Source organism: Fukomys damarensis, unplaced genomic scaffold (genome assembly GCF_012274545.1).
Source record: "Fukomys damarensis isolate Sample0158 unplaced genomic scaffold, DMR_v1.0_HiC HiC_scaffold_20, whole genome shotgun sequence".
Lineage (NCBI taxonomy): Eukaryota > Metazoa > Chordata > Mammalia > Rodentia > Bathyergidae > Fukomys > Fukomys damarensis.
The window spans coordinates 12,658,581-12,681,458 of NW_022900932.1; the positions used below are offsets into that span (position 1 = coordinate 12,658,581).

At 54.3% G+C, this 22,878-nt stretch overlaps 1 protein-coding gene across 1 annotated transcript; it reads right to left on the bottom strand.

Annotated features, from left to right (window-relative positions):
* Nucleotides 1-234: 234 nt before the first annotated feature.
* On the bottom strand, nt 235-17,656 carry Anxa11 (annexin A11). Its single transcript, XM_010617789.3, has 15 exons — nt 17,452-17,656; nt 13,870-13,932; nt 12,396-12,508; nt 10,829-11,188; nt 9,749-9,836; nt 9,423-9,517; nt 8,630-8,743; nt 7,430-7,520; nt 6,966-7,045; nt 6,783-6,839; nt 5,400-5,493; nt 3,921-4,016; nt 2,879-2,937; nt 2,652-2,774; nt 235-975 (listed from the first exon to the last, which is right to left on the bottom strand). Exons 2-15 carry the CDS (start codon nt 13,922-13,924, stop codon nt 916-918), a joined length of 1,485 nt encoding a protein of 494 aa, XP_010616091.1. The 5' UTR covers nt 13,925-13,932; nt 17,452-17,656; the 3' UTR covers nt 235-915.
* Nucleotides 17,657-22,878: the final 5,222 nt, after the last annotated feature.

Here is a 22,878-nt window from a genome sequence, read left to right on the forward strand (position 1 = left end):
ACTCCCTTACTCTCAGGGGCCTGCAGCTGCACCCTCCCAGGATACCTGTGCCCTGTCAGTGCTCGACCTCCAGGGTGTTTTGGGGAGCCCCTTCTCACATCCATATGCCAGTCCCCGTGAATGAACCATGCTCAGGGTCCCAACACTGATTTCTACAAGTTGTGTAGATTTTCACTGGCTAATGAGGCAGAACCCCCAGGCCCTGAAGCGAAAGAAAACAAGCTGGCACCAGGAACAGATTTCCAGAACATTCCAGAGCTGGCCAACTTTAATTTGAAAAAGTTTTTTGGCTACAGACATACAGGTTTAAGGCACATTCCAAAGTACAAAGAGCCCTGTTACTGGTCAGGAACGGGCTTTTGCCTTGTGGTTTTGCATGGGAGATGGAAGAAATGACTGTCTGGCCTCTCTTTTTTTTTTTTTTTACCCCCCCTAAGAAGGAGTGGGTTTGGCAAAAACAAAGCTCATGACACATTCTCACCAGATGCACACATTACCCTTGCAGGCCCTCGGAGACGTTCACGGTTCTCACCAGAAACGTGTATTGGTACACAGACTAATATGTATCTGCTGGGCAATAACATCCAAGGAATAATACAAAATTATACAACTAAAATGATGCTGAGTCTTAGCCACAAGCAACAAGGAATGATTGCACAAGTCAGGAAATAAAACATTACTCTAACAGCCAGAGGCTGCCGGGAGTGGGAGGAGAAGGCTCCCTGAGGGAGCTCTAGCCACAACAGGCCCTGCAGCAGAGTGTCCAGACCAGGAGGGGCAGAGCAGGACAGGGCCACGGCTCTAGGGACAGAAGTGCACCTCGGGGCTACTGGTGCATTTGTGAGAAACAATCATTTGGCCTCATCCTGGCACTGTGTTGCCAGCAGGGGGCAGAAGCGAGCTACCAACCACGGCTCAGTCATTGCCACCACAGATCTTGAGCAGGATCTTCCGGTAGTCCCCAGAAGTGTCTCCCTGGTCATAGGAACAAGGACATCAGTTAAGTGAGGTATGGCCACTTCCCGCCTGCTGACTCTCCTGGCACAAGTGCCTTTGTGGACAAGCAGACCCATGCTAAGGAGTGTGTGTGTGTGTGTGTGTGTGTCCCTGCCCCAGGTGTCCCCTGCTGACTCTCCTGGCGCAAGTGCCTTTGTGGACAAGCAGACCCATGCTAAGGGGTGTGTGTGTGTGTCCCTGCCCCAGGTGTCCCAGAGCAGGTGGCCTGCACCTCAGGAAGTGCACCTCAGCCATCCTCAAGCCTCTGTTAAAGAACAGAAAGATGCGCTCATGCCAGTCATCAAAGGTAAGTAAAAATCCCACAAAATCTAAAATCAGCCTCCAAACCACTACCCAGGCTGATCAATATTCCTTTCCCCAGGCATGTGCGGGACACCAAACTGGGGTTCTACCATAATGAACAACGTGTCCCGCTTGGGAGCACATTATCTCCTCAGCCACACAAGGGAGGACACTGTTGTCACCCAGAGTGCCACGTGTCCAGGAACCCTGTGCTGTTTGACACCTCTGTACTCACTGTTGGGGAGCAGGGGCTCTGCTGATCCCTGAGCACTTCCTGCCACCTTGGCTCTCGGGAGGCAAGGCCTATGGCTTCTTCTAGACAGCTCAGCAGGCTGCTACTCAGGAAGTACTCTCTCTCTAATTACCAGTTCTCCGCTGATCACAGCAGTGTCTTTATAACATATACTTCTTTCAAAGAGAAGCCCAACAGGGACAAATGCCAGGGAGTCTGGAACGAGGACCTGGCCCTGGTGAATTTAGTTTTGTTTTGTTTTGTTTTTTTGTTTTTTGTTTTTTGAGACAGGGTCTCACTATGTAGTTGAGACTGACCTGGAACTCACTATGCAGCCCAGGGTAGCCTCGAACTTACAGCGATCCTCCTGCCTCAGCCTCCCACCTGGTGACGACTTTTTCAATTTCAAAGTTCAGGTGAGTTCAGACTGCAACCATCAGTCCAGGCAGACAAGAGCACATTTTGCCAGCCTGGCCCTGGAACACAGTGATCCACTGCAGCCAGTATTTGTTAGACACTCGGCAAAAACTGCCTGTTCAATACTCACACCACTCCTTGGGAGAAACTACTGCTGTTCTCATCTTAAACATGATGGGGCCAGGCCCCGGGTGGGTTCAAGATCGCACAAGTTAGCATGCAGAAAAGCCAGAACCAGACTCCTAAGTGAGACCACAGGCCCTTGCACTGAGCTGCTGCCTTACTATGCCTTACAAGGAGTCAGGAAGCCTTTGGGACAGGACTTCTGGCTGACGGATCACAATTCAGAGTGGCTGGGACTCCGGAGGTCAAGGCCGAGGTAGGCGAGGCCCTGAGATTTTCTGAATGCTATTGGGTAGACACCCCACGCAGTTACTGGGCAGTGGGGCTCCAGGCCAGCGATGCAGGGCTAAGACCTGCCGCACTGCACCTTCAGGAGCTGACAATCTCCTGGAAGCGAGTGCATGAACAAGGGAAGCTGGAGAGAATGGAGCTGAGGTCCCTTCACCCAGTGCCCATGTGCAGCCCAGAGACCAAGCACACGACTATTCCAGAAGGCGAGCGGAAGGGAACAGGGTGGGGTGTGCCCAGGAGGTGCACAGGCACAGTATGGGATGCCACAGGAGGTAGCCAGGGTCCGTACCGTGATGTCATGGTACAGCGATTTGCCATACATCCGCTTGTACTCCGCTCTGATGTCCAGGAGGTCAACCTCGCTTCGGGACACCATGATGCGAATCACTGTCCGGTCCTTGGTTCCTGCTCCCTAAAGGGAGGGGCATGAGCAACAGGCCACGCCCTCCGCCTCCCCAGTCCCCACCCTCCCCACTCACGGCTCAGACTCAGGCCAGGCTCTGCCGTGTTACGTACCCGCATGGCCTTATTGAGCCTCTCAGCGAAGAAGGCCGGGGTGTTCTTGAGACATTTCACTGGGAGAGAGAAAGGCAGCATAACTAGATCCGCAGCAAACTCTCAGCCCAGGAAGGCATGGAGTGAGTCCACAGGTGTCCCCCCGAGGCTGGGATGCCAAGCCCGTCACTGCACCCATCTCCTCACCACCACCACCCCCACACCAGGCGCATCGTGACTCCAGCTCTCTGGAACAGGAACGTGCAGAGCCTGGACACCAACCCACTCTCTTTCCTGGCTGCCACTGTGACAAAAGGATGGAGGCCCACAGGGACCTGGAGGGAAGAACTGCCCGGCAAAGAACTGTGCTGCTAAGCAGGCAGGAGGGGCCGACTGCAATCCTGGGACCCACACAGAGACAGCGAAAATCAGTGCCTTTCTGGAGTTCTCAGGCCATGAGCCACACCATGGGGGACGTGCAAAGAAATGAGGACTTAAGAGGATTTACTGTCTGTCCAAGAAAAGTGTGTGAAAAAATGGGAAAAGATTTTACAAGGTGGGTAAAAGGTGCCACAGAGGGAGAACCCCAGCCTACATGGCGGGACGGACCCCAAGCCCGCACCCTGCTTTGGGGGCACAGCTGCCGGAGCTCAGCCAGCTTTCCCCGGCATGGGCCTGCTCTGCTGTTGCAAGTAAAATCTTCCTCATGTTTCCATCACAAACAACTGAGGAGTGCCTGCAGAGAGGTATTTTTAGAGGAAACTTGGCAGGATGTGAGTCACCTTCCTACGGGAGAGCGGCTGGATGCCCTCCCACCAACGTCCACACTGCAGCACCCCCCTCTGCAGCCACAGCGGGAACATAAACAAGACACAGCCAGCCCGGACGGCGGGGCTCACTGCCCTCTGGGCCCGGCAGCAGCATGAGGTCCCACCAGTCGGACACTGCAGTTGGTGATACGAGGCCCTGAGGTTCTCTCAACGCAACACCCCTCAATAACCCTCAAGCAGAGGACCAGGAGCACCCTAGCAGCTGGCGACACACAGGCCACCGGGACACCTACCCACGGCCAGCATGCCATGCTCCAGGTCCCCCGACATCTCCCGGCAGATGCTCTTCTCGATGTCCCGGCCCGTCATCCTCTGATACTCGTTGAAAACTAGTAGGGAGGCAGAGATACACATCACAGAGCAAACTGGGTTCCCCTCAAATCCATGTTAAACTCCTAGCCCTGGGTACTACAGAATGAAACTGCATTTGGAGATGGAGATGGAGTCTTTAAAGAGGTGACTGCATTAGCAGAAGGCTGTTAGGTAGGGCTGAGCTGGTCTAGCTGGTGTCCCACAGAACCGCCAAAGATCAGAGATGCACATATACACAGGTTCCTTTTTTTGTTTGTTTCTGAGACAGGGTCTCGCTATGTAGTTGAGACTGACCTGGAACTCACTATGTAGCACAGGCTGGTCTCGAACTCACAGCAATCCTCCTGCCTCAGCCTCCCAAGTGCTGGGATTACACAGGGTCCCTGTATTATGATTTTTGTCTTGTTTTGTGGGTTTTTGAGACGGGGTCTCGCTATGCAGCCCAGGCTGGCCTCAAACTCCAAGTGATTCTCCAGCTTTAACCTCCCAAGTGCTGGGATCACAGGTGCGCACCACCTTGTGCGGCCACAATTGAGGATTTTTTTTTCCGCCTTACAAAGTGCACTCCCACAACAATTCTGTTTTTCATTTTCAGTGTCCGCTAAATTAGAGAAATACTCAACACTGATTAAAAACGAGACCCTGTGCTAGAGGACTTGCCCCATTATGGCTAAGGTAAGTACTCTGAGTGTATTTAAGACAGGCTAACTGGGCATGGTGATTGATACTTTGTAATCCCAATACTCAGGAGGCCGAGGCAGAAGGATTGCCGTGAGTTCAAGGATAGCCTGAATTACATGGACTGTCAAAAGAACAAAATCAAGACAAGTCAGGCATTACTGCTCCCACTCGGAGCCCAGTGAACCCAGACTCCACATTCTAACCTTCCCTCCTCCCAGCACCCTCCCTGGGAGCCCCTCTCGGTCCCCACTGCAGAGCACTGTGCCATGGGCTTCTCCCCGGTTCGGCCCTACTGTGCCCTGCCTGACTCCGTTGTTACCATTTCTCTCTGCAGGAGCTGCCGCCTGACCTAGAGACTGCTCTGTATGTGCTCCCTGGCTGTCCCTGAACAAGGTGGTAAGCCTGGTGAGGACAGGACCGTGGTGCTCTTCCCATGGCACCCTCAACCCTACGATGGGATGGGCATGTGGCCAGAGCTCCACCATGCACATAACAACAGTTAGCTAGTGTTTGTTACAACCGTGTCACACCACAGTAGAGCACCTGGTGAGGTGCCCCCAGGACACTCCCAGCTACGTGGCCCCACACCCCAGCAGCGGCCCACGGCCCAGCCTGACTTCCTCCAGAGCCCCTGCTGGCCTAAAGCCCTGGGTGGTATTTGGTAAATCACCAGCAGGGGGCAGCTCCCCTCCAGCCCTGAGGGGCCGGGACTGCCTTACCTGCCACCAGGTGGGCCCGGCTGCGGGAGCACAGGATGGAGTTGAACTTGGACTCATCTGTTCCCAGGCGATTCTCCCCGGCCGCATACAGCTCCTGTGTGAGGAGGAAGACATGCTGTGCCGGCCTTGTCCTGAGCCCCGGCACAGGTCACCCAGGCAAGGGGGGGCATGCGTGGCCTCAGCCCCTCAGGGGAAGGATATGGGCACCAGCGCCCTGGCAGTGGGAGCCTCAGAGGCAGAAGTAGCAACAGAAGTGGAAGTAGCAAGGGATATTCTGAGGATGGGGAACTCAGAGCAGGATATCCAAGAGAAAGCTGCCATAGAGCTATGGGGCCAGGACTTAGCACCCAGAGGTGAGCACTTAGCAGCAGGACCACAAAATCCACACTGCCGTGTGAAAATGTCCAATCTTGAGAAGCAATTTCCCTAAGATAAGAAGGAACACATGAGACAATGAACACTCTTAACAGCTGATAGCCGGCCCACAGTTGTGGATGTGGGATTTCACGTAATTTGATATTTTTCATTACCTAGACCATTAAGTAGGTTTAAAAGTGGCACAATTTGGAATTGCCCGTTAAACTTTTGAAGGTCTAAACCCAAAATATTTGCCAACTTGCAACCCTGCCCCAGTGACCTAAGGGTCTGAAACCCAGAAGCTCGGAGAAGCTCAGATATTCTACAGGTTAAGGTGCAGCTGACTCAGGTTAGGGACGAGGAGGGACAGCATGAAACCTCTGCCCTCCAGGAAGGGTGGGGGAGGTACCCCAGCTCCATCCCACCAGGAAGCCAGGCTCTCTCCAGCCAGCACCCTGGGGGTGAAATGCAAACTTCTCTAGGAAGCCACTCAGCTGCCTGGACTTTCCCCGACTTGTCTGCAACTCAGAAGGGGGACGGAGAATTCTAAGGCTGCACACCAAGGTGACAGCTGGCTTCCAGGCTCCCGCCCTCTGAAGCTTAGCAGGCGAAGGCCAATTCTGCACTATGCAAACAGAATGGTGCTGCACCTGGACATGGAGAGACCACCAGTCACGAGAGACCCACACCCATAACTGTGACTTGTCAACCACTGAAATGCCATTCCCCTCTCTTGACATTTCTTTGTAAACAGTTTGAACTCAGGACCTTGTGCTTGTGAGGCAGGTGCAGTGCCACTGAGCTAAATCCCCAGCACTATTTCCCTTCCTTACAAGGAGGGGAAAGTGAAGTCCAGAAGGCCGGGGACTTGCTCGTGGGCACAGCTGATGAGAGGCAGAGCAGGACCCAGAAGCCATACCATATCCACCATTCTTTTAATCCTACAAAACCTCCTCTTTTGAAGCGAGAGGGTAGTGGACACCCCTGGTTCAGGAAGCCAGGGGGATGCCCCACCCGGCCACTCACCTGGACATCTCTCTGGACGAGGGTCATGTCCACATTTGTGCTTTCATCTCGGTTTCCCTGAGAGGAAGCAGGGTGCCAGGCTGAGCCCACGCTTGGAGCGATGCACCACGACACCCCATTCTCCCCTTCTTCCCTGCCGCCCCACCCCACCGTCCCACTCCAATTTCCCGTGTGGGGAAGCACCTGAGAGAGGGAGACAAGGAGCCGCTGGAAGTGCCCGGATGTGTCGCTGCGAATGGCCTCCTCCAGGGTCTTCTTGAATTCTGCAAGAGAGGCACAGGAAGGTCACCCTGTGGCCCACTGCAGATCTGGGCAGCTGTGGGCAGCAGTGGGAGGAGGGCCCAGGGCCCAGAGCCAGGGAGACACGTGGTCCACAAGGTCCTCCAGGGACACACAGGCCTAAGCCCCGGGGGCTGTCACAGCGCTGGTCAGGCTCGGCCAGGTCACACGCAAGGTCTTCCGGGCCAGACGTCCCCACCTTAGTCACCTGTCCAGGTAAACTGCAGGTAGGGCAGGGCATCGGGTGTGACCCAGCAGGCTGGGAGTGGAAGGAAGTGGTGATAAGGAGGCCTGGAGGGGTACAGGGTCCACAGAGAGGGTGTGACCAAGGCCACAGGGTACAGAGGCCCTGCGGGCGCAGCAGGCACCTGTTTTGTAGACGCGGCTCAGCTCCCGGATGTGTGCGTTGCTGCGAGAAGCCAGGATCTCGATCAGACAGGCTTCATCCGTGCCGGCCCCCTGTGGCGGTGGAGAACACAGCAGACCACAGGTTGTGACAGTGTCTGGGAGGGAGGGACAGCGGGAGCCGCATGACAGGGCCTCTGACACAGACACGGCCACTGCACCTCCAGCACCACGACACGGGTGACCGCCTCTTGGGAAGGGATCCACGATGGCCTTCCCACCAACCGGGAAACTGAGACTCAGAGAGGTGCAGCAACCGCCCAGGGACACGGCACGTGGTCAGGTGGCCGTGTTCCAACTTCAGCCCCTGAGTGAGACGACAACCACTGGGAAGACCAGCAGTCAGCAAGAGACATCAGAGTGACCTTGTAGAAACACCAGACTCCCCACTGGACTGTGGAGTGTGTGGAGACCTCAAGGACAGGGCAGCAACAGCGAGGACAGAGGAGTTACCATGCTAGGCACAGCAGGAAGGTGGAGGACAGGGTCAGCAGCCTGGCTTTCAGGTAGGTCTGAATCTTGGCTCCAAAGCTTACTTGCTGTGTGACCTGGGGCAAGTTACTTAGCCTCTCTGTGCCTTGGGCTCCTGGTCCATAAAATGGGAGTGATCCACGTAGGAGTCATGAGGATCATATGAGTTAAGGTACGTAGGGCATTTAGTTCGGGTCAGGCAAGAAGTACGGCATGCTTCAGCTGTTTTTACGACTACCACTGTGCCAAGCTACCCTCGGATTACACAGCATTTACAGAGGGCATACGCACCAGCCACCTTACCCAGGGCCACGCACATGCTGGGCACCACTGTCCCCCACCCTGGATGCAGCACCCCCCACACACAGGAAGCTACTGGAGGTGGCGCTGGGCAGCGGCTAAGCCAGCCCCTGCGGGACCCTAAGGACCTAATAAGCCCCAACCACAGTCAAAAAATGACTGGATGGCAGAGACGGCGAACAGGCACTGAGCGCCGGAGCTGCCCACTTGGGATCTGGAGAAGGGACAGCTGGTCCGCACTTCAGCTGGGCCCCGAGAGGAGCAAACGCTGGGGGAAACCATGGGAAACCCCTTCCCACAGCACACGCACTCCAAGCCAGGAGTGCACGGAGCAACAGCACTAAGACCCACATCATGCCGACCCAGGCACGCACACACTCACACGTACACACCTTGATGGCCTCCTTTATCTCATAGGCGTCAAACTGCATTGGGGTCTTCATCAGAGCCAAGATGGCCTTCTCAAAGTTCCCCGACAGCTCAGATTTCAGGTCTTTGATCAAATCCTAATTAGATATTCACACGAGCAAGTAAAACAAGCCTGCGATGTCAAGGACCGAGTTTGATCCCCAGTACCAAAACAAAACGAAACAAAAACAGAGAACTGTACGGAACAAGCCTGCACTGAGAAGAACCTGTGAGGGGTTGGGGGAGCGTACACACGAGAACAGATTCCAGAGATATGGGGGACATGGGCATCACCCTGGCCCCAAGGACAGAAGCCCGACCTCAGGCCCTGCCAGGACCCTTTTCAGAGCCTGCACTACCAGGGGAAGCCAGGGACACAGGGCACTGAGGCTGGAGGGGGGCTGACTCTAGTCAACATTGGCCCAACTTTTACCTGGGAGTTCAAGCCCAGCCCCCCGGCATCTACTCTGACCCGAAAGCCTTTCCCTCCAAAGTGCTCACATGAGCAAAACCTCCCCAGGTGCAAAGGAAGGAAAACTGAAGCCAGGGGAGGGGAAGTGTCCCCAGTCTCGTGAGTCGTGACTAGAGCCCAGAACTGTGGGTACCTGTGCCAACTTCAGTTCCCCGTGAACTCAGGGACTGTTCCCTTGGGGCATCCTTCACCAGGAGGTGGCAGCGGGAAGTGCCCTGTGTAGCTCAGTGTCCAGGCCCCCCGGTTCCAACCGAGGGGCAGCGCAGCCACCCCACCGCCAGAGGTCCTGCTTCCCCGTGCCTCACCTTGCCATAGGCCGTCTTGAAGGACAGGCTGATCTGCTGCCGCTGCTTGTTGGAGCGACTCCCCAGGCAGTCGATGATGGCCTGCTCGTTGGTGCCTGGGGAGGAGGAGGTGGGAGCCGCAGAGCCAAGAGTCACAGGAAGGCTCTGCACCTATTGACATCCCAGTCTGCAGCCTCCAATTCTCCAGGGCAACCCAACCCCACCTTGCATCACCTCCTCTTCCATCACCACTGGGCCCAGCTGACCTTCCCCAGACCACAGAGCCCCTGTGAAACTGCCCAGGAATCAGGGTAAGGGGAGGACATCAACCCCCCAGGGTCTCTCACCAAAGCCCTTCATGGCCTTCCGCAGGACCTCAGCATCTCGCAAGGGGTCAAAGCCGGAAGCGTCTGTGATGGTGCCTCGGTTTCCAAACTACAGACAATCATAGGTAAGAGGATCTGCATGCCACCTCCCTCAGACGGCTCCACCCCCAGACTCTGAGACAAGAGTTGGGTGTCTGAAGGATCCAGAAATCAACAGCTCTCCTACAGGACTCTAATAAAGGCTGCCCAACATGGCGTTACCCATCCTCAAATCCTGGTACTGGATCCCTGCCTGGCTCCTGAGCGGAGAGACCCCACGGCTAAATCCTGGCCCTGAGAATCTGTCCTATGCCCACCCAGCTCCTCTAGGGCAGGCTGCAGGAGCAGAGGCTTAAGGCCTTCTCCTGCCACAGGGAAATGTGGCACATACCAGGGTGCTCCAGACAGGGCCCCAGGAGCTGCAGTACCCAACCTTTCAAAGGCACTCAGCCACCAGGCTAACCTGCCTGCTGTCAGTAGCTACAGTAAGTGACGCATGCTCAGAGAGATGATGGCTGAGGGAACATGGGGCAGGGGTTGGGAGGGGAAAGAGAGGACCCCCTGCTAAAAACAGTCACCTCACACATACCACCAGCCCTGTGCTGGGCCAGTTTGGCCATGTAACCATGACAATGGGTCCTAGGCCCTGCAAGCACAGACTGTTCTCCAAAGTGAGCCAAAAGAAACCCGGAGGACCTGCCAACAATTTTCCCTCCCCAAAGGGGACTGCAAGAACATTCCAAACCCCATCCAGAAGGCACATTTTGGGGCCTATTGGGCACGGGAGCCTGGAGGCTGGTGGCCTGGGCATCTCCTTCACAGCACACAGCCCACTGCGTCACAGCAGGAATGAAGGGCGCTGCTGGGGCACCCTGACCCAGTTTGCACTCAGGATGTCTAGCCAGACTGGGAGAAGGGGCAGGCGGCTCCCTCAGCCCCAGGGGTGGGGGCCTGGGAGAAAAGTATATTCCAACAAACCAAGAAATGTAAGCTGTGGGACTGAGCCTTCCCATCCTGGCCAAAAGTCTCCAGCCTTTGGGCTCAGGGCTGGACCACACTCACCTGGGATGGGGGCACAGCGGGCGTGATGGCCCCAGACCCTGAGTATCCTGGGTAGCTTGGCATCGGCTGCTGCCCTGGGGTCGGCATTGGCTGCTGCCCCGGGGGTGGCATTGGTGGCTGCCCAGGGTAGGTCATTGGCGGCTGCCCAGGAGGTGGCATGGGTGCCCCTGGGTAGGGTGGATAGGAGGGCACCCCAGAAGGCGGGTTCCCTCCAGGGGGTGGGTACATTCCATACGGAGGAACAGGCTGCTGGGAAGGAGGGGGCTGCCCAAAGCCGCCAGGGGGCACAGGAGGGTAACCTCCCCCGGGCGCTCCAGGGTACAGGCTGGCTCCTCCAAACGTCCCCGACATGCTGGGCGCCTGCAAGGGCACAAAGCGGAGCCTGTGACGCACTGCAGGTCCAGCCATGCTTTGCCCACTGCCCTCCCTGACCGGAGCCCCATCGCAGAATTTGGCCCCTGCCCTGGAGCACCTCACGAGATGCAGCCGGCACCCTGACTCCCTGTGGGCCCAGACCAGGCACCCCCACCCTTTCCCCTCCGAAGCCTGCTCCTTCCTTCCCAGGCCCACGAGTGAAGGCAGAGTTCAGAGGCCCAGAAAGTACAGGGGTTTCTCATAGGCTTGGTGGGGCCCCATCTCATCACCCTGCTGAACACGCACCTTGGCGGTGAGGCTTGGGTGGACGCGAGCTCCTCACAATGAAGGCCTGCAGGCTGGGCAGGAGACCTGGACCCCCACTCCTTCTCGGCCACCCTAGCCTCCCCTGCTGCCCAGGGCTCTCTGGGTCACATCCATGTAGCACACCCGTCCCCTGCGGCAGACTGCTTCAGTCCGTGTCCCTTTCTGGCCTGCCTCGACCCCTATCCTAAATGCCCCACCCCTCCCCACCTACCCAGCTCCTACCCCTCACCAGCTCTTGTTGCTCCCACAGCTCCCCCATCTCAGCACTGCCACAGAGCTGACTCTGGCTGCCCCTTTCCCATCAGTAAGTGCTCCAGGCCTGAGACTCCCACTGGTTCTATTCACAAATTCCCAGTGCCTAGAACTGGGCCTCGCACAAATTTGGGTGTGTACTGGCTGCATTGTTTCCACTAAGCACACTCTAGGTTTCACCTTATAAAATACATTATTTTAAAACAAATGAAAGTCGGGCATATCTGCCCAAGCTACTGCTATGCTCCCAGCCAGGACCAAACCAGAATAGCCACCCATATGAGGACGCACACGTAAGGTACACAAGACACTTACAGCACAAGCATGCGCACGCATGCACACACACAGCCTCACTTCCTCAGACCCTGCACTGAGCTCATAAGGTACTCAGCAGATTTCCACAAAGATCCACCCGACCAAGCACACCAGGACCAGAAGGACCCAGAAAAATCATGCCTTCAGTGCATTTCCTACTCCTTAATCTATGGAAGGGAGAGCTGAGGCGCAGAGAGCGGCATCATGCAGCTGGCAGAGCCTTGATGAAGACCCTCCTGTTCTAAGAGGCAGCTGGGCACACCCTACATCCCCGGGGGCCGGCGGTGTGGCCATGCCCCGGGCAGAAGCATAGACTCACCATTCCTGAGAGGTAGTCCTGGTTGAACTGCCCTGCGTAGTTGGTCACGTTATCCAGCCCGATGGGGGGCCCGCCGGGCGGCGGGTAGGCAGCACCTCCCCAGGCGCCGCCACCTGCAAGTAACACCGAGCTCTCAGCCCCAGCCTATGCCCTGCCCAGTGGAGGGAGGCAGAGGGAGTCGGGAGAGGTGAACAGAGCCTTGGGCCAGCACTACAGAGGACAGAAAGGCCAGGTGGAGAGTCAGGCCAGAGAGGAGGCCTCGCCCCCATTCCCCACTGAATACTCAGTGGGGCATTCAGGAGGCAGCGAGGGCCCACGACATGGAGCAGGAGCACAGACACAGAACTACCACCTTGGGACTCTGCGCTGGGCCCGTGGATTCAGAGCTGCACGGGCACAGGGCAGGGGTCCCCACTAGCTGAGCTCTTCACTGTGATAAGTCGGTAACAGGAAAGGAGAGGCAGAATGACAGCCTGGAGGGACTCGGGCCTGCATCTCGGGAAACATGGACCCCAACCACTACCCACAAGGGGATAGCAGTGACATGCCCGGCTCTGGACCAGCAACAACCATGTCCTGGGCTCTCAGCTACTCGGGGCTCGTCTCCTGCAGCCCAAGCTGCTGCGGTGAGGGCTGAGTGAGCGATGCCTCACATGAACTCTGCCCCTGAGAACTAACTGCGGCAGGGCAGCTGGCACCATGGGGGGAGGCTGCAGACGCTCCTGGCACAGCCTCTACTAAGCCGCCTGCCCGCCCTCTCTTGCTGCTCAGGGGTGAAAGAGCAGAGCCGCGGGAGTTCTGCTGCAGAGGGGCACAAGGTCAGTGTTAACCAGTCGGGGGTGGGGGTGCTGCTCCAGCAGTGCGGCCACAGCAGCAATGCCCCACCACTGGGCCTGTCCTCTGCCTGCCGAAGGCGAGGGACAGCGAGTCCAAAGTGGGCCCCAGGACCTCGGCTCTCCAGAATGAATGAGGGCCTGGGGTAACCCGGGGTGAAGGGACAGTGCGGCTCAGACACCCTTAGAAGATGACCATCCTCAAAATGTCTCCCTATCATCCCTGGAGACCTCCTACTTTTTTCCAGCTTCGGGGACCAAACAGGACAAAAAGGACTCCTAAGGGTCAAGATAAACTTTGCTGCCAGGCCAGTTTCAGTCACGTGACTGATGCCTCTACTTCCTTCCTGTGCAGCCAGCACCTGTGACAATGGCAATGCTTTAGGGGACACCATGACTGAGGCTTCACCTGTCTTATCTCTGGTGTCCAGGACAGCTCTGCAAGCGGAGATCCAGGAAAGGCAAAAATGCAGTCTCAGAGAGGTGAAAGACTTGTTCACAGTTACTGGCTAACAAGGCAGGAGGACCCTGGCCCTGTCCAGGACTCCTGGAACCAGCTCCAAGGCTCCCTCCTCTGTTCTCTCCTCCCACGAGGCAGTGCTGGGGAGGATGGGGAGCAAGGGAACTCCGACCCCTCTTACCTGGTGCAGCTGGGGGGTAGCCGCCAGGGGGCGGGGGGTAGCCTGGGTAGCTCATGGTCAGATCTGAAAGGGAAGAAAAGGGGCATTCAGACTTAGCCAGGTCATCTCTACCCTGGCCTGCAGTCCCGGTTCCTCATGAGAACAGCGACCACGGGGCCCAGGAAGGAGCAGGTGCACAGGCCCGCTTGCTGCAATGCAGTTTATACCCTCTCTCCTCCCTGCACCCAGATCTCCAATCCCTGCAAGGCCTCCAGCTAGGACTTCAGGGCCAGGCCCTGCACCATGGCTGCAGGGATTTGCCAGGCTCAAGTCTGAGCCCTTGGGTTCCCAACAATGGAGTACTCCTCTGCTCTAAAGAAGGATAATCTTGAGTCATCTGTAAGAAAACAGATGCACCCTGGGACCATAATGTTTGTCTTTTTGTTTGATTTTTTTGGTACCGGGGATTGAACTCGGGTCCCTGGGCTTGCAAGGCAGGCCACCGAACCGCTGAGCTAAATCCTCGGCCCCCTGTAACCATGTTAACGGACAAAAATCAGACATAAAGGCTTAACTACCACATGGTTTGTCTTATACAAGAAACCCAAAGGATAAATAAACAGCAAAATAAAAGACAGATAATAGGAAATGGTGAGATAGATCTGTTAACAGAAGAGAAGAGGACCAAGAGATGGCGGGAGGGGGATGAGAAAGAATGAGGATGTGTTACGTGCACGTACAACTCCCCACAATGAATGTAACCATCGTGCTCTGCAAACATGGACTAATAAAATTAAAGTCCACCCCGCCTCGCGGCCACCTCCGCTGACCAGGGCACAGCCTGCGCACCGCACCTGTTCTCAGGTGCCAGACAGCACTCGGCCTCAGGGCTCCAGGTCTGTTTGCCTTCTCTCCTGGGCCCTTATCCCCAGCCCTCCCGCCAGTCTCCCTGTGCCCACGCTACCCTGGGGTGACCAGGCTGCCCTCTCCATCTCCCAAATTCACTGGGCGAAGGGACCCGACTGGCCCCTGGCAGCAGGAAGGACCCCAGGAGCTGAAGCTCAGAGAAGCGATTGCTCATACATCACACAGGCAGGGAGGCAGAGGCCCGGAACCCAGGGCAGCAAGTGGGACAGCTGGCCCTAAGTCCCTCTGTACACAGATCCTTGGCAATGTCCCGGGCCGGATAAACTGCCCAGGAGGGACCCGATCAACTGACACCAGCCACTCAGAGACTGTGGCAACCTGCCTGCTCTTTCCAGCTCCCAGCACCCCTCCTGGACAGCCACCCATCCACCGCCACAGTTGCTCCTTCTTCTGCACATCAGTCACCATATCACACAATATCTGGTTCTGGGTCACAATGAGTTCCCAAGTGGTGTTCTGAGCCAGGGGCCATGCCAGACACCCTTCACCCACCAGACTCTAGGCACCCTCCTGCTACTTTGAAGAACAGAGCCTGTGGCTGATAAGGAAGATGAAGGACTTCCTTAAGGGGTCGCTGGTCCCTGCAGGTGCGCTGGTTCTCAGGCCTACAGGTGCAGCCACTTGGTCCAGCAGTGACCCCAGGCAAAGCAGTGGGAAGCCAGTGACACCTTGGTGACCTTGGATAGAGTAGGCGTGGTCAAACAGACAGACCAGGCCCAGGGCCTCCCGCAGGCAGGCACACACACACACACAAGCGCTCGCACACGTGCATGCACACACACACGGTATTATCTTTTGGAGCCCTAAGCACAGGTGGCTGAGGCCCCAACGGTGCTGCCCTGAGACACAGTGGTGTCCCTGCCTGGCCTGACCCTCTGCCCTGGCCCTACAGGTGGAGGCAGCCTGGGGGTGTTGAAGACAGGAACTGCCCCACAGGAGGGCAGGTGGGGCTGTGAATGCCCACTGCTGCTGGCGCCTGCTCCGCTAGAGACACCCTAGGGCCTTCAGGTACCAAAGCCCTGTTCTCCACTCCACTCACTCCTCATTCATGTGCCAAACAAATCTCGGAATGGTTCCAAACCCCAAAGGTATAAAATAAAGCTTCTATATGATATGAAAGAGAGAAAGAAAATGGTGTAGAGAGAAATGACAAACTTAGGAAACAAGTTTTACAAAAAAAAAAAAAAAAAAAAAAAAAAAAAAAAAAAAAAAAAAAAAAAAAAAAAGAAAAGAAAAGACTAACTACTCAGGAAGCTGAGGCAGGAGAATCACTCGAGCCCAGGAGTGCAAGACTTGCCTGAGCAACACAGAGACCCTGTTTATAAAATAATAGAAACAACAAGAAAGACCAGAAACTGGTGAACAGGCAAAAGAGGTTCACCTTCTAAGATGCTAAGAGAATCATCAATTAAAAGCACAAAGGTGGGCCGGGGATTTAGCTCAGTGGTGCCACCACCTGCCTCACAAGCACAAGGTCCCCAGTTCAATCCCTGGTACCAAACAAAAAGCACAAAAGTGCCAAGATTAGCAATGATACACCTTGGACCCAGCAGCTCTACTAAAACTTTACTTCCTAGACTCACTTACACCTGTGCAAAATGACATTAAGGACACAGTTTTCATGTGGAATTACCTGTAACAACAGAAAACCTACACCATTTAATGCTGGTTAAATACCTCACAACAGAGCCCTAAGTAGCTGTGTAAAGCTGATTTCAGAATCAGCCAGCTCTGTCTACCAGGACATGGAATGATCCCCACTGCTGATCAAGGAGCCATACCACGGGTAAACTAGGCTAATATGGAAAGAAACAAACCAGAAACACACGACCTGGGAGGTGTCTGTGTGTGAATGCGCACACACCATCCCTGGAATGGTGACCAACACTAGGGGAAAGCAGAGGCTGGAAGTGATGCTGCTTACATAGGAGCCCTTCCTATTCCTGCCATGTGCATGTATTATCTAATTAAAAGCAGCCTTTAAAAGGCTCAATTTAAGCCTGGTGTGGTGGTATATGTCTGTAATCCCAGCACTTGGGAGGCTGAGGCAGGAGGATCGCCAGAAGGCTGAGGCCAGCCTGGCTACACTAGTGAGTTCAAGGCCAGTCTGAAGTGTACAGTGAGACCCAAACAAAAAGGCCCATTTCAGCGGGGCATTCCTGACTGCACCTGTGGCTGCCCCTCCTGCCTCACACAGCCACAAAGCTCTTCCAGGATGAAAATAACTCACACAGGCCCCATTCATCTTAATAGCCAGGGGAGCAGTAAGGCACCGCATGCATTCCCAAGAGGGCTTTGGGGAGTTTCCCTGACTCTGGGCAAGAGCTCTGTCCCAAGGGGGCCCCAGGGTGGGGCTCACTCCACTGCAGGGCCACGGTGTCCCCAGTGCCCCAACACTCCCTCCGGCATTCCCTCTCCAGAAAGCACAGCCCCGTCTGCCCAGTTTTTTTCCATTAAGTATATTGGGACATTTAAAGCAAACAATAAATACAGTTACAGGATCTTGTACCTTTACATGACAGGTCTTGGTTCTCATTCTTCCCCACACCCCTGCCCTCCCTTCACCCCCTTCACCCTTCCCTATTTACAAAGACTTTGTTCCCATTTTTTCTTTGCCCTTATTTCCTTTCCCCTCCCCTTCCCACTTCCCCTTTAGCCATTTTATTCCTATTTCACCCTCTCAATTCCCGTCTGCACAGTTTTGAAAGCAGTAGGATCTGTTTCGAGCCTGCTTCGATCTCGTCTTCCCCAAGCCTTTCCAAGGCCCCACTGGGGTCTGAGCACACAGGCCAACACCATGCCCTTCCCGGGACACAGCTGTCCCTCCCCGGGGTGGGTTTCCCAGGTAATGGAGCCCCGCGCCGGTGCTGCTCCAGAACCCCGCAGCTCTCTCGGACTCCTATCTGTGGGTTTGGCCGGCACAGTGCTCTTCCAATTATTACCTGACAAAGGCCCAAGCGACCAGTCCTGACCTGTCACAAGGGCCACTCCCCAGCGTGACATCAGACATCAAGTGCCCCAGGGCACAGGCATGCAAGCAGCTGTTCCCCTAACTCTGCCACAATCTAGCTCACAGGAGGGTGGTAACCGGACCATCCCCATCCATCCACGAGGCTGTACACTGACTTCCCCTCCCCTCCCAGCCCCACCCAGCCCTGAGCCTCCAGTGGCTGGTGACAAAAGCCAGCTGATCCGCCTGCTCTCCAGCATTGTTTGTTTTTTTAAAGGAAAGGTTTAATTTGCCTCAGGTCTTCAGCATATACTTGAGTATTTTCATTTCCACGCTGCCTTCTTTCTACTGGTTTTTATTTGGGAGACAGAGGCTCGCCCTAGAACTCACTATGCAGTTCAAGCTGGCCTTGAACCACACTCCACCACCTGCCTCAGCCTTCCAAGTGAGTGGATTACTCTTAGCTCCTGTTCAGTCCTCTGACAAAATAGGCGCAAGGAGGGCAGGGGCAGGGGGTGATTCCTACTGCTGGTGTGATCCAACAGCCAGGACATCCCCCTTGCCAGCTTCTGATCATGGCCCTGGATGCAGGGACTGTGGCAAGATCTTCCCGCATGCAGGCAGCTGGCTCCAGCATGACTCCAGCTATTAGAACCTGGCCATCCTCCAGTCCTGGCTCTCTAGCAAAAACACCACCTTCTTTCCTCACTGGAACCCTCTGCCTGCAGCTGTGGCCTCCCCAGCTAAACTGGAGGCTCAATAAAACCCAGTCTGCGGGGGCCCCACACCAGAACCTCAGAAACAACAGGTCAGGGGCCCTGAGAAGCAGCATTTCCCACACACTTCTGGGAGACTTTCATGCTGGACCTTGGGCACGCTGGTGTAGCCCTGCCTAACCGGATCTCTCCTGGAGAGCCATGGGTCCTGTTCTGGGGTGAGCCCAGGAATCTAAGATGTACACACTCATGCACCAACCCTGAGTCCCAGAAATCTCGATGTCACTGACTCTGTGCTCCACACTCAGGGAAAACGTTCTTCCAGATTCTTGGACACATTCTCTCTCGGGGTCACCAAAGGGCCTGTTCTCGAAAGCTGCACACATGTACACAGTACCCTGGTAAAACATAAAGGCCCCACAAGGACACCAGCCAGAGTCTCCAAACACAGGAATCTAGAAACTGTCTGTGGGGACAGGAGGTGACAGCCACCCCAGCACCGTGGGAGCCTGGCACTTCCCCACCCTAAGAGTGGGATGGGAGACCCGGCCTCAGGCCGGCAGCGGGACTCCCCACTGCACATCTGAGAGCCTGCGTGACTTCCGGAGACCAGAAGGGGGCAGTGTCAGGCCTGGCACAGGTACAGAGGGGGTAACGAGGAGGGACAGCAGGGGCTTGCACAGGGACAGAGCCCATCAGGAGCTAATGTTGGGAAGCAGAGAGGCCCGAGCCCCTCAGTGCCCAGTAGCAAACCCAGCAGGCCTGGCTGAGAGCGGATGCCCCCGTGGGATGACCCTCCCCGATGGCTGGAACACTCATGTGTTCATTAGGGTCTGTTTTATTGGTACATTTTAAATACACATAATGATCACACCCATCATAGGGAATTCGTACCTGTAATGTGATACATCTTGCTGCTGCTTTTTTTCCCATTCCCTTCCCTTCAACCCCTCCCTGCTTCCTTATTTACAAAAGCTCTGTTTCCATTTTTTCCTTCTCTTTTTTCTTGTCCCATCCTTTCCCCCTCCTGCCCTCTCTTGTTGCCCTTCTCATTTGAACATTTTCTTCCCATTTCCCAGTATCTATTATACATTCTGGTCCTTATTTACACTTTGGTTTCTCACACCAGAGAAACAATGCGATATTTACACGGGTGTCTGATTTATTCCACTTGAGAGTGGGGTCTCAAGGTGCATCCATTTAGCAAGAAATCCTCAAGCACACCCTTCTTGATGGCAGAGAAGTACTCCACTGTACAAGAAAACCACGTCTTCTTTATCTATTCATTGGCTGATGGGGAGATTTGGGCTGTTTCCAAGATTTAGCTATTACAAACTATGCCACTATAAACATGGGTGTGCATATACCACTGTGGTAGGATGTTTTTAATTCTTTTGGGAAGATACCCAGAACGGGTGTTCATTAGTTTTTAATATTAAAACTTTAATCTGTTTTGACCACAAAAATCTCAGTATACTATCTAAATTATGCAGCTCTGGGCTGGGGATTTAGTTCAGTGGTTCCACCGCCTGCTTCACAAGTGCAAGGTCCTGAGTTCAATCCCTGGTACCAAAAATAAATAAACTACGCAGCTCTGAAGAAGCATATATATATATAAGCATACATACATACATACACATTTTTTAAATTTTTTTTTTGTTTTTTTGTTTTGGTACCGGGGATCGAACTTGGGTCCTTGCGCTTGCAAGGCAGGCGTCGGAACCACTGAGCTAAATCCCCAGCCCTTTTTTTGGTTTTTTGAGACAGGGTCTCATCATGTAGTTGAGACTGACCTGGAACTCACTGTGTATCCCAGGATGGTCTCAAACTCACAGTGATCCTCCTGCCTCAGCCTCCCAAGTGCTGGGATTATAGTCATGCACCACCACGCCAGGCTGCTTATATATTTTTTACATGAAAAGAAAAGATCCAGTGTGGTGGTGCGTACATGTAATGATCCCTGCTACTTGGGAGGCTGAGGAAAGAGGGTCCCTTAAGTCCAGGGGGACAAGGCCACCATGGCAAAATAATAAGACCCATCTCAAAATATAAAATACAGAGAAGATAAGCCACAGCATGGTAGAAAGTATGTGTAGAAGGCACTTCAGATAAAGGCACTTCAACCTCAACAAGAAAACAAACCACACATTTTTTTTAAATGGGCAAATGGCCTACACAAAAAGTTCATGAAAGAGGATACAGAGATGACAAGCAAATGCTAAAGCTCACAACGTGTTATTAAGAACTGCCAAGCTGGGCATGGTGGCGCACACCTGTAATCCCAGCACTCGGGAAGCTGAGGCAGGAGGATCGTTGTGAGTTCGAGATTAGCCTGCGCTACATAGTGAGTTCCAGGTCAGTCTCAACTACATAGTGAGACCCTGTTTCAAAAAACCAAAAAAAAGACAAAAAAAGAACCGCCAGTTAAGAGAAGGAAACACCACCACACAGCCATCAGAGTGGCCCAGGTCCACCACACCACACTGTGAGATGCTGCGGAGGGACGTGGAGTAGGAGGGGTGCTCACTCACTCACTCCTGGGAGGAGGTACAAAGTGACACCGCCCCCTTGGAAGACGTCTGGCAGTTTCGTAAAAAACCAACATTTACCAAACAACCCAGCAAATGAGTTTGGAACCTACATCCACACATGAATACCTGCACCCAGGTATGAGCACGAGTCAGCCTTCCGTCACCGTGATAAAATGGGTGAGATAAACAAACCACTGACAAGGAGCGTTTGTTTCGGTTCTCAGTGTCAGAGGTCTAAGCCGGAGGTCAGCTGCTTCTGGGCCAGGAAAGAGGCAGCAATGGTGGGAGGACGAGGAGGAAGAGGTAGGGTCCCAGAGGCTAAACCTCCTCCAAGCAGGCTCTGCTGCACAAAGGCTCTACCATGTCCTAACAGTGTGGCAGGCTGGGAACCGAGTCTTTAATGTGGCCTTTGGGGGACATTTCAGATCCAACTATAGCAGCATTTAGAGTGCTTTTATTCACAGTGCTGAACTTAGAACGATTTTCAGTAGGCAAATGGCTAAATAAACGATAGCACACTCAGAAAACAGAATATTATTCTACATTAAAAAGAAATGAGCTTTCAAGCCATGAAAGGACATGGGCAGGTGTGTATTGAATGCATATTACTAAGAGCAAAAAGTCGATCTGGAAAGGCTATAGATCAGTGATGGCGAACCTTCTGGAGCTTTCAATGATACGAACAGCCCATGGGTTCACCACCACTGCATCTAGACTGTCACATTCCCACTGCAGGACACAGCAATGGCAAGTGACGGTGGGAAAAGGTGAATGGTTGCCAGGTGCCCGGAGGAGGAGGTGAAATACAGAGGACTCTTAGGGAAGTGAAACTCTTCTATGTGACCCTATAATGGGTAGAAACACAGCATCATACGTTAGTCAAAAACCCCCAGAACGCACAACACCAGAGTGAACCCCAACAATCACTAAGAATTGTGGGTGGCAACGACGTGTTGGTGTCCGTTCACAGAGTGTGACAAATTCAACAGTTTGGTGGGAGCGGGGAGTGGGGTGGGAGGAGGAAGCTATGCAGTTTCTGCTCAGTTTTGCTGAGAACATAAAACGTCCCTAAATACATTATATTTAAAAGAATAAAAGGAGCACAAGCACACTGTAGAGAAACCCAAAGGGAACAGAAAGGCACAAAGCACCTCTATCCTCTTCTCTGAGTCTATCTCCTTCGGTAGAGGTGAGCAGTTTTTCTGTTTTCGAGACAGGATCTTGCAGTGTAGTTCAGGCTGGCCTTGAACTCACTATACAGCCCAGGCTGGCCTCGAATTCATGGCGATCCTCCTGCCTCAGCCTCCCAAGTGCTGGGATTACAGGAGTGTACCATGACACCTGGCTCAGGTGAGCAGTTTCTAATGTATAGTTCAAGACAGCCAAACACAAAAGAATGCATATATATTGTAAATGTGTACACAAGTAAATGCGCATGCCTGTGTATTTAGTTCACCTATGTTCCGGACTTACAGGAAAAACTACTTACACATGCGTAAATGTCCTCGCTCGGCCCCACTGTAAATGTGGGGTACCACTGTGATATGAAAAGCAGCACAAATAGGGCAGGCGTGCGGGACGGAGCTGTTACCTGTGAGACCTGCACTGTTCCGGTTCAGGTGCGAATGGAGCTCCATAGCAGAACGGGCTGGTGTTGGAGCATCAGTCAGTCTGCAAAAACCCTGCCATCGGGTCACAGAAGTGCCAAAGGGAGAGTGGTGTGGGTGTGGAGGAAACCGGCTTTTGTTTTGTTTCCTTTTCTGTCCACGTTCCCCCTGCACTCCTAGCGCTGTCTGGGAGATGAAGAGCCAGCTCTGAGCAGCTCTGAGCAGCAACGGCCTCCATGCACCACCAGAAGCAGCTGCTGACGACTGTCCTCAGGCACCATGCAGGAGAGAACATGTAG

What these genes read in the sequence shown, in the direction of transcription:
- Anxa11 (XM_010617789.3), bottom strand. Translation starts at nt 13,924, where the DNA reads ATGAGCTACCCAGGCTACCCCCCGCCCCCTGGCGGCTACCCCCCAGCT. An exon ending in GAGCCGCGTCTACAAAACAG is followed by an intron (nt 7,046 to 7,429) that starts GTGCCTGCTGCG and finishes CCTCTCTTGCAG; the next exon opens with AATTCAAGAAGACCCTGGAG. An exon ending in CGCTGTACCATGACATCACG is followed by an intron (nt 976 to 2,651) that starts GTACGGACCCTG and finishes TCCTATGACCAG; the next exon opens with GGAGACACTTCTGGGGACTA.